Source organism: Chiloscyllium punctatum, chromosome 41, assembly GCF_047496795.1.
Source record: "Chiloscyllium punctatum isolate Juve2018m chromosome 41, sChiPun1.3, whole genome shotgun sequence".
NCBI lineage: Eukaryota > Metazoa > Chordata > Chondrichthyes > Orectolobiformes > Hemiscylliidae > Chiloscyllium > Chiloscyllium punctatum.
Window position 1 is genome coordinate 29,490,814 of NC_092779.1, and position 16,745 is coordinate 29,507,558.

At 41.7% G+C, this 16,745-nt stretch overlaps 1 protein-coding gene across 4 annotated transcripts in view; it reads left to right on the top strand.

The window, feature by feature from the left end:
- The window catches only part of LOC140464963 (genetic suppressor element 1-like), a 305,622-nt gene that overhangs the window by 184,385 nt on the left and 104,492 nt on the right, over positions 1-16,745 (top strand). For 3 of the 4 annotated variants that reach the window (XM_072560646.1, XM_072560648.1, XM_072560647.1), the window contains one exon: positions 13,277-13,495. In XM_072560646.1, coding sequence (XP_072416747.1) covers positions 13,277-13,495 — 219 coding nt within the window. Of the gene's footprint in view, positions 1-13,011; positions 13,196-13,276; positions 13,496-16,745 lie in introns of those variants that run through there. The other variant, XM_072560649.1, reaches the window with a different exon arrangement.

Sequence of the window (16,745 nt, forward strand, 5' to 3'; positions counted from 1 at the left end):
CTTCCAAACCCATGACCTCCACCATCTAGAAGGACAAGGGCAGCCAATACTTCAGAACACCGCAACCTCTGAATTCCCTCTTAGGCACTACTATTCTGGCTTGGGACTGTGTCATCATTCCTTCACTCTCATGGTGTCAAAATCTTGGAAGTGCCTTCCTAACAACAGTGTGGGGCTCCTTATACCATAAGGACTGCCACAATTGAAGAAAGCACCACTTTCTCTATGGAAATTAGGGATGGGTAATAAATGACGGCTGAGCTAGCAACACTCAGATCCAAGAAACAATTTAAAAACAACATTATTGTGTCTGAGAAGGTTGGTCATTGTATTAACCTTTAGACATCCCAAGGGTTGAAAACCAAACTTTAAGCATAAACTAGCTGGCCATTGCTGCAAACCTGCTTCATCATTTTGATCTCTGTTCTTTGGAGTTGTTATGAAGCAATGCTGCTGTTAGACTTGGTAGTTCTACTTCCTGTCTTTGAGACGTTAATCTGAGGGAAAACAGTGAGGACTGCAGATGCTGGAGGTCAGAATTGAAGAGTGTGGTGCTGGAAAAGCACAGTTGGTCGGGCAGCATTCGTGGAGCAGGAGAATCGATGTTTCAGGCATAAGCCCTTCATCAAACATCGATTCTCCTGCTCCTTGGATGCTGCTTGACCGGTTGTGCTTTTCTAGCACCACACTTTTCGAGATTTAAATCTGATCCTGAAAAACCACAAGAACTGCAGCCTTCCTGGAAGCTGGCTCATTGCTACAGATTCACTTTACAAAGCCTTTTAAAAGAAAAGTCAGAGAGGGACTTGGTAATTTGGTGCAGATAAGACTTTTGTTGCTTTTTCCCCTCTTTTTATTTTCCCATTGAAAGCAGCTAAAAGGTAAGGAATCTCCAAGCATTAATAAGGCTGTGACTCATTCAGCCAATGTTGTTAACCGTTAGCATTCTTTTGGCAGGACTGGTACTTGGAGATGCCAAAACCTCCAGGCTTGCCCATGATTAATCTCCAGGATACTGTTGTGCTCAACTTTGGTGAAAAATCACAGGACATTAAAAACATATTTTTTATTTGTCATTTTCTTTGAATATTTGTCTTTAGCAGCTGGTGATTGTGTGAGGTATAAGTGATGGGCCTGGATTAATTCAACCATAATTAACATTTAAAATACATATGCGAATAGGATGGATAGACTGGGCTTGCTTCTACTGGAGTTGATAAAGTAAGGAGTGACTTGATTGGAACATGTATCATCCTGAATGGTTCTAATAGGGCAGACATGGAGTGGATATTTCCTCTTGTTGGTGAGTCCAGAACTAAGGGCCACTTTATAAAAAATAATGGATTGCTATGTTCGGACAGAGATGTGGAGATATTTTTTCTCTCAGAAGTTTGTACAATTTTGTAACGCTTTGCCTCAGAAGGTGGCGGGGGAAGGATCAGTGAGTATTTTTGACCTGGAGCTGGATAGATTTTAATCTGGGAAGGGAATCAGAGGTTGATGGGGTAGATGGGAATGTGGAATTCAAAATACAAATAGATCAGCCATGATCTTACTAAATGGTGGATCAAGCTAGAAAGATGAAATGATCTACATATGTTTCTATATGTGTGTAATATTATTTTATTGGCAGTAAAGTGCTTTGAAACTTCCTGAGACCATGACATGCCTACTATAAGTTCAAGGTCTTTCTTTTATTTCCATGGCTTTTCTTTGCTTCCTTGCACGACTGCCTTTATAAGGCTGTTTCCCTTGATAGTAACGTTGGCTTTGAGTGTTCCCACATGGACAATCCCAAGTGCAAAATGCTGAAGTATGATGTTGGTAAAAAGAAAACAATCTTAAATATACATGTTTTGACAGCCAGCGGAGTCTTACTTTACCTCATTAATCAATGCCATGGACAAATGAGTGAAAGATCTGTGGCTCAAAGCAAATATGTTGAATATGAAACTAATTCATTGAAATAATTAGAAAGTCATATGTTGTACAGATCTGGTCAACTTCAGTAATAGTTTTTTTGGGATCTTAAGCGGTAGATATACAGGCCACTTCTTGTATATCTAAAGCTTAATTTATGGACTTTTTAAACAAGGCAAGCTATAAAGTTGTATCAAAATCTCTTGCATTCAAACTCGAGTACTTGAGTTGTGTTCAAGCTTCCATTGAGGTTTTGTCACCTCCAGTGGTGTAGGCTGTGTTTTTCCAAATGTTATTGTCTCTTTGATAAGTCATCACCAACAGGAAATATCATGAGAAGTGATGATGATGACCTAGTATTGATGCTCTAGCCTGATTAATGTGATGAGCTGCATATCTGTGCAATTGTTCAAAAGCTTCTGAGGTGTTTTTCAGTGTCATAGCTGGCTTAAGCAATGAAAGTAGCATTATAGAGTTATAGAGTTGTGCAGCACGGAACCAGATCCTTCACTCCAACTCATCCATACCAACTGAGTATCCTAAGTCAATCTGGTCCCACTTGCCAGCATTTGGTCCATATCCCTCTAAACCTTACCTATTCAAATAACCATCCAGATGCCTTTTAAATGCTGTAATTATACCAGCCTCCGCAACTTCTTCTGGTAGCTCATTCCATACAGGCACCACCCTCTGCATTAAAAAGTTGCCCCTTAGGTCCTTTTTAAAATCTTTCCCATCCCACACCCTCTAGTTTTCAACTCCCCTATGCTGGAAAAATTACTTTGGCTATTCACCCTATCCATGCCCCTCATGATTTTATAAAACTCTATAAGGTCACTCCTCAGCAACTGATGCTCCAGCCTATCCAGCCTCACCTTGTAGCTCAAACCCTCCAACCCTGGCAACACCCTTGTAAATCATCTCTAAAGCCTTTCAAGTTTCACAACATCTTCCTATAGCAGGAGACCAGAATTGAATGCAGTATTGCTATTTGCTATGCAATACATAGAAGCATAGCTGAATAAATGACATATTCATAACAATGTTTTTAACATACATCAGGGCTTTTGCAAACATCAGCAAAGTATTTGTTTGAATATGGTACTAATGCACAAGCAAAAGGCAATTAAATTCACCCAAACCTTATTTGTGTTGTTACTGGTTTTGAACAAGCAACTTCATTGACGACTCATTGTATCTTGATAACATTATTGAAAGCTGCATTCGAATGTTTTTACTTGTGATTTGTCAGGATTTCTGTACCAATCGGTTTAGTCCAGTATCAGTGTCAAATTATATTCAGTGAAAAAAAAAGCAACGTGTTGCAGATGCTAGAGATCTGAAAGAAAGACAAAAAGCACTGGCGAAACTCAGCAGGTCTGGCACCCTCTGTGAATCAAAGAAGAATCTTCTGAAGAAGAGTCATCTTAAACTCAAAATGTCCACTCTGTTTCTCTCTCCACAGATGCTGCCAGACCCTCTGAGTTTCTTCAAGACTTTCTGTTCAAATTATATTTATATTGACAGAAAAATATGGAAATTGGATAGAAGGAGGATTTTCTCTGGAAAAGAGAAACTGAGAGACTGATGCGTTTGGGCTTTCTCTGTTTCTGCTAGCCTCTGCCAACACTCAGTAGTTAGTTTCATCTTCATCTTCATTCACCTGCCTTCATGATGATTAGATCTTGCATTTGGGTGGATCAGTTAATGAACTAAACGCTAACAAACTGGAGGCGTCAAAACCCACTTTCAACATTATTAGCAAGCTGTGAACTTTGGACATTTCTATTTTGGTTGATTGAGGTAGTATAACCACATTGTGTTGCACACACATAAATGTCAAAGGGAAAAATACATCACATTTTCCTTATTCTATCCGACTTCAAGAGATTCATATCGGATATCACACGTTAATGAAAACATTTTTCAGAGGCAAGTATTTCTATGGGTGGAATTTTACTCTCCAACCCACCTCCCACCAAGAGTGTTTGGCAAACAGAGGGGCATAAAATTACATGGTATGGTGATGCCACTGTGTCTTTGGCATCTTTTCCTCCCCATCCCCTTACTGCCAGGTATATGGAGGGCCATGTCCTGGAGCCAGTAGGTTAAACTTGGTGGGCCATGTTGCATGTTTGGGAGTCAGCGGTACACCTTCTACTTGGACAATAAGGGCCTAACCCTCCCCATATCCACCCACATTCTTCACTGAGGCCTGCCTGACTGCTTATGAGGGTGATCTCCTTCCATGGTAAAAACAATGACTGCAGATGCTGGAAACCAGATTCTGGATTAGTGGTGCTGGAAAAGCGTGATGAAGGGCTTTTGCCCAAAATGTCGATTTTCCTGCTCCTCGAATGCTACCTGAACTGCTGTGCTTTTCCAGCACCACTAATCCAGAATCTGATCTCCTTCCATTTCATCCTTTCCTTCCAGGCACAGTCCCAGATACAGAAGGTTTCCAGCTGTTTCAACATTAAGCAATTTATTGATCTGAATTTATCACCTTCCCAGTTCTTCTGTTCTCCCATTCTACCCTCACTTTCCATTCTGCTCATTAATGTCCTAAAAAAGTGTTATTCAATAAGACCATAAGAAACAGGAGCAGGAGAAGGCTATTCAGCCTTTCTCACCATTCAGAAAGATCAGGGCTGACCTGATTGTGCCCTTAACCCCACTGTCCCATCTGCAACCCTCACTCACAACCACATCTTGCACATAACCTTGGATACCTATACAGATCAAAACTCTCATCCTCGAATATGACCCATGCTCCACTGCTCTCTGGGGAAGAGAAATCCAAAGACTAAACAACCCCCTGAGAGAATAAATCCCTCCTCATCTCAGTTTTAAATGGGAGACACCTATTTTAAAATGTTGTCTTGAAGCAGCAACAACCCTTTCAGTCTCCGTCAGAATCTTACATGTTTGAGAGGTTGACTGAGCTTGGACTTTTTTCATTGGAGAAAAGGAGGAGAAGAGGGGACCTAATTGAGGGATACAAGATAATGAGAGGCATATATAGAGTTGATAGCCAGAGACTATTTCCCAGGGCAGAAATGACTAACACGAAGGGTCATAGTTTTAAGCTGGTTGGAGGAAAGTATAGAGGGGATGTCAGAGGCGGGTTCTTTACACAGAGAGTTGTGAGAGCATGGAATGCGTTGCCAGCAGCAGTTGTGGAAGCAAGGTCATTGGGGACATTTAAGAGACTCCTGGACATGCGTATGGTCACAGAAATTTGAGGGTGCATACATGAGGATCAGTGGTCGGCACAACATCATGGGTTGAAGGACCTGTTTTGTGCTGTACTGTTCTATGTTCTATGTTTCAGTAAGGTCACCTCTAATTCTTGAACACTTAATGAACATGGGCCCAACTTATTCGACCCTTCCTGAAAAGACAGCCCCTTCATCCCATGAAACAGTTCAGCGAACCTTTTCTTAACTGCTTCAAATGTAAATTAATAAAGAAGCTCCTGAAGTAAGGAGGCCAAAACTGATGTTAACAATTCCTATTACCCAAAACTTTTCATAAAATTTGAATTCTCATGATCACAACAAGAAGAAAACCATTGGGCAAGATTCCACTTTTTAAAACTTGTATTAGAACAAGCCAACTTTCAAACATGAGTTAGCGAGCAAAAGATATTTCAAATAATAAGTTATGTTTAATTTTCATTGTTGCTGCAGTAAGGCCACTATGGCCACATGCTCCTTCTACAAATGTGCTATTATGTGCCATCTCAAGTCTTCTCAATTGGGCCTTTATTTTGTAAGATTTCTCACTTCTCACTAAATTATTTATTTAATGAAACAAATATCAATGTGGCCTTACCCCCACTCCTTCCTCCAAGTGTCTTGTTTACACCTGAGGTAACCAACTTAGATTGCACTGTGTAGCTACAAGTTGGACGTTTTCTAAATGTGAAAACGTGCTTCAAGTTACCTTCAATTTACATGTTGTCCTGGAACTGCCCATAGAAAGGGCAGCATGGAGAGAGTCACTGTATTGGGATGTGAGAAATTGTAATACATCAAAATTCTAGGCGCAGCTGAATTGCAAAGCCTTTTTGTTTCAATTTATCTTTTCATTCCATACTCCTGGTAGAACATTAAGTGCATGCTTCAAATAAATTCTGGCACCCCTGCAAATGCTGCTGGGTACGAAGTGTTATATTGCTTGTATGAATTATTGATGACTTTCTCACTGCTTTGAAATATAGATCTTTCAAATCGTGTAATTATCAATCAGGTTCATTGAATTAAAGTGTGTATGTGCTGCTTTAAATAACACATATTTGATCATGATAACACAACGGGTGCTTTCCTTACCATTTCAACTTGTACAATAATGGGAGAGTGCAAACATGTCACACCATATGACGTAGGTCAAGCCAAAGAAGAAATATATCTAATTCAAAGATGCCTTTTAACAGGATTAGACAGTATCAGCAGTAAATGGAGGCGCGATTCACAAAGCTGTTCCCGATTTGTTAAGGTGGCTGGCCACAATCATTTTTCCGAGTAATAGATTTCTTCCACAGTTAGAAATGCACAAACTGGCCATTTGTGACAAACTGCATTTCCTTCTTCAAAATCCCCCACAGATGGTAGGAGTAACCTTAACTTGACAAGTTCTGGGAAACCACATATCAAACACACACATTAAACGCTATCCCGTTGCTGCATGTGAACAGTGCTGTACAGGATTTCTCGACTCTCCTATAGTATGAAACCCAGTACCCATAATACTTAGTTTTACCTCGCTGTTCAGGGTTCTGTAAGTTATCTGAAACAGACATTAGAATATCAATTGTTTTGCCCAGCTAGCCCAGACTTTTTAATCTTCGTGAGCAACTGAGAAGACTATGAATCAGTTATGTTATAATGGACCTGTGGAATATACTCAAATTGGCTTGCAGAAAGCAAACATTGTTGCATGTTGGTGGATAGTATACCAGGACTATATCTGGTAGCTGTGGTTAAGTTGGTAGTACAATCACCTCTGAATCATCAGCTCAGGGTTCAAGTCTCATTGAAGTGCAGCATAGAGGGAGCAGTGTACTGCTGGAGCTATGAGCTGAGAGATTAAATCAAGGTCCTGTTTTGCTTCATGTCAAAAAGCTATGACATCAAGTTGCAGAAGAGCAGAGAATTTGCTCTGCATTGTCCTGGTCAATACTTATCACTGATTATCACAACACACAGACTATCTAACCATCTTGTTGCTACTTCATTCATAAATGTTAATGGAATACAAATGTTGGACGATGATGCCAAAAGAAACTAGCAGGAATTCTGATAGCTAATGTCATCTTGCCAGTCTGATCTCTTCCAGTGGTGCTTTCCCCTACGTGCAACAACATTGTGAACAACAGCCCATCATAGTCCCTTCCAACCTTCACATTTTGTCTCTATCTCTTACAGGAAAGTCCTCAGAATTGCAAACACCCTAAAAGTAGTTTAGAAAGGAATTTCACAATGAAGAGCTGAACTTCTGCCACAAAGACTGGGTTTTTTTTGGCAGATCAGGTGTTCATTGATACGGAGACAGGTTTCCTGTTCACTTTGAGCCAGTCGGATGGGAAAGGAGGATTGACAATCATTACTGAGGCTGCTCATTGTCCTGTGGGCAAGTTATAATGATTGTGCCAAAATCTAGCACTGCACTAGAGTGAAACAAGATGTTACAGGAGAGCCAAAATCAGGCCAAAAGTAAGGGTTGCCTTTCACTTCATTGGTGTCACCCTAGATCTAATGTTAGATACCATGAAGGTGAGGAAAGGTTCTTTTCCAAGGTGATGGCAGTGGAGACCCTTTTTAGCCAGCGTTATTTTCCACTGTCTCCTCTTCACCCTCCTTTCTCACTTCCTGTTCCTCCCACAATGAGCTGTCCTCTTGCGCAGGCCTCACCATCGTAAAGATCAGCAACTTTCTGGGAAACTGTGTAATGGAGAATATTGAGAGCACCACACTGGCCAAGTCTCTTCCAGGAAGGTGTATCTAACCATTCCAAGCACCAGAATTGCACCTTCTGAAGCCCAGACACCTTCTCAATGATTGTTCTAGTGAGCAGGTGGCATTGGCTGTTCAGTGAAGTTGCTCCGTTCCCAGAGAAAGTTGCAATCATGCCTTTTGCAAAACACTATGTGCAGTGTGCACTGTCACTCAAAGAAATAAGTTAATTCCTTTTTTCAAAACCACAGATAAGATTCGCAGTGAGCAAAAAGGTTCACAAGAAGCAATGTGTTTTAAACAAATTTACAAACAGCAGACATGTGGATCTAACTGTTCTTCTGTCTGGGGCACCCATAATAGAGTGATTATCCATCTCTTCTGGGATATCACTTGTCTCCAAGGATACATTTGTGTAGCATTGATTGATGGATGACAAAGGGATTATGGAAAATGCGAGGAAAATGAATGCACACGTGGAGGAAGCTCTTGTTATCATTGCTATTCAGTTCAGCATTGAAGGAGTAAAAGCCATTAACGTTCAAAGTATCTCATTGACTGCTCACCGGGGGCCTTGATGGTAATATGGGCACAGTCAATGATGCTCAGGGATGTCAACAATGTCCATGCCTTTTTTCGGTGTGAGACCAGGTTTGTCATGAAGTGAAAGTATTGTGCAGCTCTGACAAACAGGCATCAGTGACCTGGAAATGCATTGGTATGCTATGGTTTCTGAGATGACACCAAGCTGATCCCTGGAAGGAGACAAGTCAGTCTGTGCCACTATTATCAGGACCCACCCCTGCCTCAAGGGTCACCCTGAAAATTCAAACCTAAATGGTGGAGTTTGGCTGAATGTTTGCATCCTCAGCATTGAGACAGAAGCTTGTAGAATCTACTTCAGAGATTCATGCACAATCTCCTGTCTCGCATGTCTGATGCAGCACTGAGAAGGTGCCACAAAAAAGGTACTATCCTTTGAATGAGACTGAATAAATATCTTTGCGCATTGTACCTTGCTGTGTTCATGTGACCTCTGGCGCTGTTATATTTGCATAACAACTCTAATATTGTAGCAATTTTATACAAAGATGAAAATAAAGCCCATTTAGGCTTCTGAATATAAATGCAGGGATGTTTACCTTGGTGTCCTCAATAAAATTTAACCCTTGATTCAACAAGACCAGAACAGATAAAATAGGCACTGCTGGAAACAATCAGTGGGTCTGGCACTTCTTTGGAGGGAATACCAGGTTGAAACGGCTGAGTTTTCAGGTCCTACCAGGGACAGGAACAGTCATAGAGATGTACAGCAAAGAAACAGACCCTTCAGTCCAACCCGTCCATGCCGACCAGATATCCCAACCCAATCTAATTCCACCTGCCAGCACCTGGCCCATATCCCTCCAAACCCTTCATATTGATATACCCATCCAGATGCCTTTTAAATGTTACAATTATACTAGCCTCCACCACTTCCTCTGGCAGCTCATTCCATACACATATCACCCTCAGTGTGAAAAAATTGCCCTTCTATATCATTCCCCTCTCACCCAAAACCTATGCTCTCTAGTTTTGGACTCCCCCACCCCAGGGAAAAGACTTTGTCTATTTACCCTATCCATGCCTCACATGATTTAATAAACCTCTACAATGTCACCCCTCAGCCTCTGACACTCCACGGAAAACAACCCTGGCCTATTCAGCCTCCCCCTGTAGCACAAATCCTCCAACCTGGCAACATCCCTGTAAATCTTTTCTATACCCTTTGTAGGTTCACAATATTCTCCCGATAGGAAGCAGACCAGAACTGGAGATAGAGGTAGCTCAAAAATATTGCACTTACTGAAGGAGGGAGCTCTAGATTTACACAGCGTCTTGTGCAGAAAGAAGTGCTTTCTGATTTTACGTCATAGTCTAACCCTAGTTTTACTTAATTGATTATAATGATCTCTTGTTCTCATACAGTTGCTCTAAAACACAGGTTTTGTTTTATAGCATGTTCACAAGTAATTATCTGCACTTATGAAAATTGCTGTAAGCAAATCAAATAATAGATGTGATAAATCTCTCTCGAAAGGGTGCTTGTGAAATATTTCTGGGCAAAATGACCAGCCTCCTGCTGGCAGAGATTAAAGACATCATCCTACTCTCGTGTAAATTCTGCAGACAAATGTTTAACTGACTGACAGAGAGGTATGATTGGCTGGGTCAATATTCTGGAATTTTCCACCTATCAATCATTGTGAGAGTACTAATCTCACAGGACTGGAGCAGTTCAATTAGAAGGCCAACCACAGCCCTAGGACATCACCACAGGGGTTCATTAGGGCAGTGACCTCAGCCCAACCACATTTAACTGTTTTATCAATGATCTTTCCTCCATCAAAAGGTCAGAGGTGGGGACATTAGCTGACAATTGCACAATGTTCAGCACCAGATACTTAAGATACTTAGATACTGAAGCAGTCCATGTCTCTATACGACAGACCAGACAACATTCAGACTTGAGCTGACAAGTGGATAATAAAATGCAGGCTAATAGCATTTGTTAGTGTCTCCACGAGAGAGAACTTTTCCAGCTCCTTTTGGCGTTGCTTGACATTATCATTGATTTCTCCACTTTTCGCATCCTTATGAATCAGACTGGCCAGACACTGAACTGGACCAGCCTTGAAAATATTGTGGCTACAAATGTAGGTTAAAGGCTGGGTATTTTGAGATAAGGAACCCATTTCCTGACTCAATAAAGGTCTGAGGCAGCAGTGACCACCATGGAGCTCAATGCAGGCCGTGATGCCAACTCTAACAGACTGTAACTCTCACAGCAAGCCTGCAGTGCACGCTCTCAGAGGGGTCAGCACAATTTTCAAACCTCAATATGGGGGGGTCATGGTGAGAGAAGGTTTGGGAAGCACCTAATTAGAACACTAAAGGGAAAAAAAACACGCATGGGAAAAAAAAGAGGACCCACGTCCAAGTCATCTAACAACCTTCCCGCCTCGACTGTGTGGAGTTTGCACGTTCTCCCCGTGTCTGCGTGGGTTTCCTCCGGGTGCTCCGGTTTCCTCCCACAGTCCAAAGATGTGCAGGCCAGGTGAATTGGCCATGCTAAATTGCCCATAGTGTTAGGTAAGGGGTAAATGTAGATGTAGGGGTATGGGTGGGTTACGCTTCGGCGGGGCGGTGTGGACTTGTTGGGCCGAAGGGCCTGTTTCCACACTGTAAGTAATCTAATCTAATCTAAAAACCTAGCTTAGACATATATTGTGGTTCCTTCACTGTCACTGGAGCTACTAATAGATATATCTCATATAAAGAATAGACATAATTGTTAGAGAGAGCTTGCAAGTACTGTACACCCTCCTGCTCAATGTAGTGATGTGGTGCCACCACTGGCAAGAGTGTAAAATTTCATTAATAGAAGTTTAGCTCAGCATTTTTCATTTAAAATGTGGACATAGTCACCCAAACAGAAGATTTTATGTAACTAAAGAGATTTACAACTTTGGCATTCAAACTCTGGCAAGAGCTGTCTGACATGGGATTGAATCATTTTGTTAAATTTAAGGCCTAATGACTTTGTTTAAAATATAAGTGCTGTGGACAGGTTTACCAGTTTGAAAACTGTATACTTAAAAGAGATTAGCTGCATGGATACTGTTTTACTGCGGAAGATGGTAATCCAGGAAAATTAACTACATGGTTTGGGCTGGGTTATGAAAATTGGAGGGTAAAGACATCTCAATCTACTCCTGTCTATCTCCAGGAAGCAGGTTGCATACAGTTTCAGCTGGAGAGTGAGGTGAATGTGAAGAGAAAACTTCTACCTTTTTCAAAAAAAACTCAGTTAAAAAAGCAATCTCATTATTAATTTGAGTCATAGAGTCATAGAGATGTACAGCATGAAAACAGACCCTTCGGTCCAACCTGTCCATGCTGACCAGATATCCCAACCCAATCTAGTCCCACCTGCCAGCACCCAGCCCATATCCCCCCAAACCCTTCCTATTCATATACCCATCCAGATGTCTTTTTTAATGCTATAATTGTACCAGCCTCCACCACTTCCTCTGGCAGCTCATTCCATACACTCACCACCCTCCACGTGAAAAAGTTGCCCCTTAGGTCTCTTTTATATTGTTTCCCCTCTCACCCTAAACCTATACCCTCTAGTTCTGGACTCCCCCACCCGAGGGAAAAGACCTTGTCTATCTACCCTATCCATGCACCTCATGATTTTATAAACCTCTATAAGGTCACCCCTCAGCCTCTGACGGTCCAGGGGAAACAGCCCCAGCCTAATCACACTCTCCCTATAGCTCAAATCCTCCAACCCTGGCAACATCCTTGTAAATCTTTTCTGAACCTTTTCAAGTTTCACAACATCCTTTAAGGGTGGCACGGTGGCACAGTGGTTAGCACTGCTGCCTCACAGCGCCAGAGACCCAGGTTCAATTCCCACCTCAGGCAACTCTCTGTGTGGAGTTTGCACATTCTCCCCATGTCTGTGTGGGTTTCCTCTGGGTGCTCCAGTTTCCTCCCACGATCCAAAAATATGCAGGTTAGGTGAGTAAGCCTTGTTAAATTGCCTGTACTGTTAGGTGTAGGGGAATGGGTCTGGGTGGGTTGCGCTTTGGCGGGTTGGTGTGGACTTGTTGGGCTGAAGGGCCTGTTTCCACACTGTAAGTAATCTAATCCAGTCCTTCTGATAGGAAAGAGACCAGAATTGCACGCAATATTCTAAAAATTTCTTTGATTTGAGAGTGTGTTTAACTCCAAGCAATTGTAAAATGCTGACTTCTCAAACCTTTCCGAATTTCCCTGGCTTGGAATGAGAATTGGAAGCTTTTTATTCCAAAATGGATTTCAGTGAAAGGATTGAGTGAACCCAAGTGGTAAGGGCAAATCTGATCCCTGTTATATTTTCAAAGAATAGGATAAAGTTTAAAAATAACAATATATCTTCAATTGTGTAAGAATCACAAATTGGTGTCAGTTTAAAAAGACTTCAGAAAGCCTAAGGATTATTTCAGCCTTGAGTTGTCATGTGACTCAGCGCTGGCTATATACAGTAAGCCATAAGGTGATTAAAGGAGTGAGGCATGAAGCGTGTCCTTTGTCTGCTAATCAGCTGTTCCAGCTCTGTAAGTGCTCGAAGGATTTCCTGAGCCTGCTTAAACATGATTAGCATGAAGCTGCTGTAAAACAGAACATTGTTAAAACTGGGTCGACACTACTGCAAAGTTTAAACTTGAGACCAGTGCTGCAGTTTAGAGACTTTTCCTCTTTATCAATACTTCAAGACAAAGAGAAGGGTAGGTTCCTGTTAAATGTACAGCAAGAAGTTTCAGGAATGTTTTCTTAGAATCTAATGTTACAATTGTCTCTACCTTCAGGCATGAGCCATGAGCCAAAGTCATCGTCACTCAGCATGATCTCGGCAACGCAGAGGACAACAGCAACTGTGAACCCCCTAACTCCTTCCTCTCTGAACGGACCAGCTGTTACAAATGGGAGTCATTCATCTCATGGGACCCTGAGTGCTCGAGGAGTTCATACAGCCAGCTTTGCTGCAGCCCTGAGAAAACTGGCCAAACAAGCAGAAGACCCAAGAGGTATTGTTCAGTAAGAATTAGCTATCTGTCAAAATCTCTCACCAGCATCAATTCACATACAGGTGAAAATGTACATCCATGGGACCGATCTAAGTTGCCTGCACTTACTGCACTGTACGTCTTTGATGTCACCCAAAGAGGACAGTTGCACATTTGCATACCATTCTGTGAATGAATCAGACAGCAGAGATTTGGACAAGTTGGACGGGAGGTTAGAAAGAGTGTTGTAAGAGCAGTTAAATTCCGAGATGACCAAAGCATATTTAAGGCTTGCAAGTGCAGAGTAGGTAAGGTGGAATTTGAGACATTGCATAGAATATCGACAGGCGTTGGACCAAAGAAGAATGTCAAAGTGATCTTAAACGAGGTGGCTGGAGGGTTCAGAGAAATACAAGGTGAGCTTGTGGAGAATACTGAGAGATGGAGCAATAACACCGAGTGTTACCACAGAGAAGTTGTGCTGAGCGAAGAGAAGACCTAGAGCTTTCAGAAAGAAGAGGAGGAAGACAGGTTGAGATGGTTAAGAGCTGGGGCTTGGTTTTGGACACACGATACATGTACTTACACATCCCTGAAACCTAATTTGACAGAAGAACGTGGTAGGACAATGACGACTTATGTCAGAGAAGTTTTGATAATTGGAAAGTGATCAGTAGTTGTGACAGAATGAATATTTATTTCAGCACATGAAACATTCTTAGATGTACAATCCTGCACCATCAGTGATTTCACTGCCAGACGTGATGGACTGAATGGCCTTTTTCTCTACGTTTCTATGGTTCCAAAGCCATTTAGTTCCTGTTACTATAGAAATTGCATCGGTGACCATTTCCAGCAAGATTACATTTCCATGAACCCTGAGGATATGAAATAAACTGAGTAGAGTCTGTGATACCATGAGGAGAACAAGAATATAGGAACTTAGTGCACCCCAGCAGAGTGAACCCTTTGTAATTGGCACTGATCTGATTCAGACTAGCTCTCCTGCCAACTGAGCCAACCGGCTCTCCAAGGTGTTCAAGTTGCTGTGGCAACTATATTGTCCAGAGCTATGAATAGTGGTGGCGTATGATAAAATAGGGCAAAGTCAGCATGGTTGCATCAAGGGGGAGGTCATGCCTGACAATTCTGTTAGAATTCATTGAGGAGGTAATGAGCAGGTTTAACCATAGAGAGCCAATGGATGTTATCTACCTGGACTTCAAGAAGGTCTTTGACAAGATGCTGCACAGGAGGCTACTAAATAAGATACGGGCCCACGGTGTTTGAGGCAAGGTGCTAGCATGGTTAGAAGCTTAGCTATCTGGTAGAAATCAGAAAGTGGAGATAAAAAGGAACTTCTCAGGATGGCAGCCAGTGACAAGTAGTATTCCACAAGGTTCAGTGTTGGGACCACAACTTTTCACTTTATACATTAACGATCAAGATGAAGGAACTGAGGGCATTCTGGCTACATTTTCAGATGATATAAAAATAAGTAGAGGGACAGGTAGCATTGAGGAGGCTGCAGAAGGATTTGTACAGGTTAGGAGAGTGGGTAAAGAGGTGGCAGATGGAGTACAACATGGGAAAATGTGAGGTTATGCACTTTGATAGGAAGAACAGAGGCATGGACTACTTTCTAAATGGGGAGGAAACTCAGAAATCTGAAGTGCAAAGAGACTTGGGAGTTATAGTTCAGGATTCTCTCAACGGTAAACTTGCAGGTTGAGTGAGTAGTTAGGAAGGCAAATCCAATGATGGCATTTATTTTGAGAGGACTTGAACATAAAAGCAGGGATACTCTTCTGAGATGCTGTAAGGTTCTAGTCAGACCATATATGGAGTATTGTGCGCAGTTTTGGACCCCATGTCTCAGGAAGGATGTACTGGCCCTGGACTGTGTTCAGAGGATGTTCACGAGATTGGTGCCAGGAATGAAGGGGAGGTGGGTGGAATCCAATTGAAACATACAGAACACCGAATGGCCTGGACAGAGTAGATGTAGGGAAGATGTTTCCATTGCTTGGAGAGACTAGGACCCGAGGACATGGTGTTTGAGTAAAGGGAAGACTTTTAGAACGGAGGTAAGGAGAAACTTCTTCAGCCAGAGAAGAAGAAGTGGATCTATGTAATTCACTGTCACAGAAGACTGTGGAGGCCAGGTCATTGAATATATTCAAGACTGAGATAGTTAGGTTCTTGATCTTCAAGGGGATCAAGTGTTATGGGGAGAAAGCAGGAGAATGGGGTTGAGAAACCTATGAGCCATGATTGAATGGCAGAGCAGACTCGATGGATTGAATGGCCGAATGTGTGCTCCTAGGTCTTATGGTCTCCAATTTTGTTTCCTTCATGTGCTTTTACTGCCTGGCATTGGCATTTGTCTGAGGACCTACAAGTAGGCCCAAGTTTTTGGCCTCAGTATAGTTATACCTTCTTGGCCATCAAGCCCTCAAATGAGATTTGAACCAGGAGTTTCTGGCTGGTAGAGACACAACATTGCACCACCAAAAACTTCCAATAAATATGAGTGGATCAGTAAAGTTTCTTTCACTGATTTCCGTACTTAAATCATCTGATATTTTGGGTCTGATGAATTAATTAAATGTTATGTTGGTGTTAAAGCCCTGAAATTCTACCCCACATTGTGCTGTAAATTTAGTCTCTATATTGGCATACATTTGGGACTGGTTACATATGTTGTATAATGTTAAGTACATGTTTACACAGTGCACTTGATGACACCATGATTGTAAGACACACATTTGGGGCCTGATTTTTCAGAGTTAAATCAATAGAGCTTTGAAGAAGGTACATGAATTGAGAGGAGATTGTTTCTAGCAAATTGTTCAGTAATGAGTTAATAAGATGGTTCTAATCAGATCAGACATTAGTAAAATATGTTTGGGTGTGGAGATACTTTTCTTGGCTGCCAACAGTGAGATATCTGGTATCAGGTCATCAAATCTAGAAAGCAAAGAGAGCCAAGAAATATTGTTGTAGGAGGAACTGCACTTAGTGGTACTGTTGTCATTGCACGAGCTCCTTTGTAATCTGCATGATGCATTAAACATACACTTGCCAGAACTTTTAAACTCCCACTGAGGCCCATTAAAGTGATGCATGTGAACTGTGTAAATAAATATGGGTTATCATTTACTTTAACCGTCTTTATTTTCAGTCCCTTGCACATTCTACCAATGCTCTGAAAAGAAATCTGATTTTTACAAGTCTTCAAATTTACTCATTTTACGTTGCTCCCCATGTC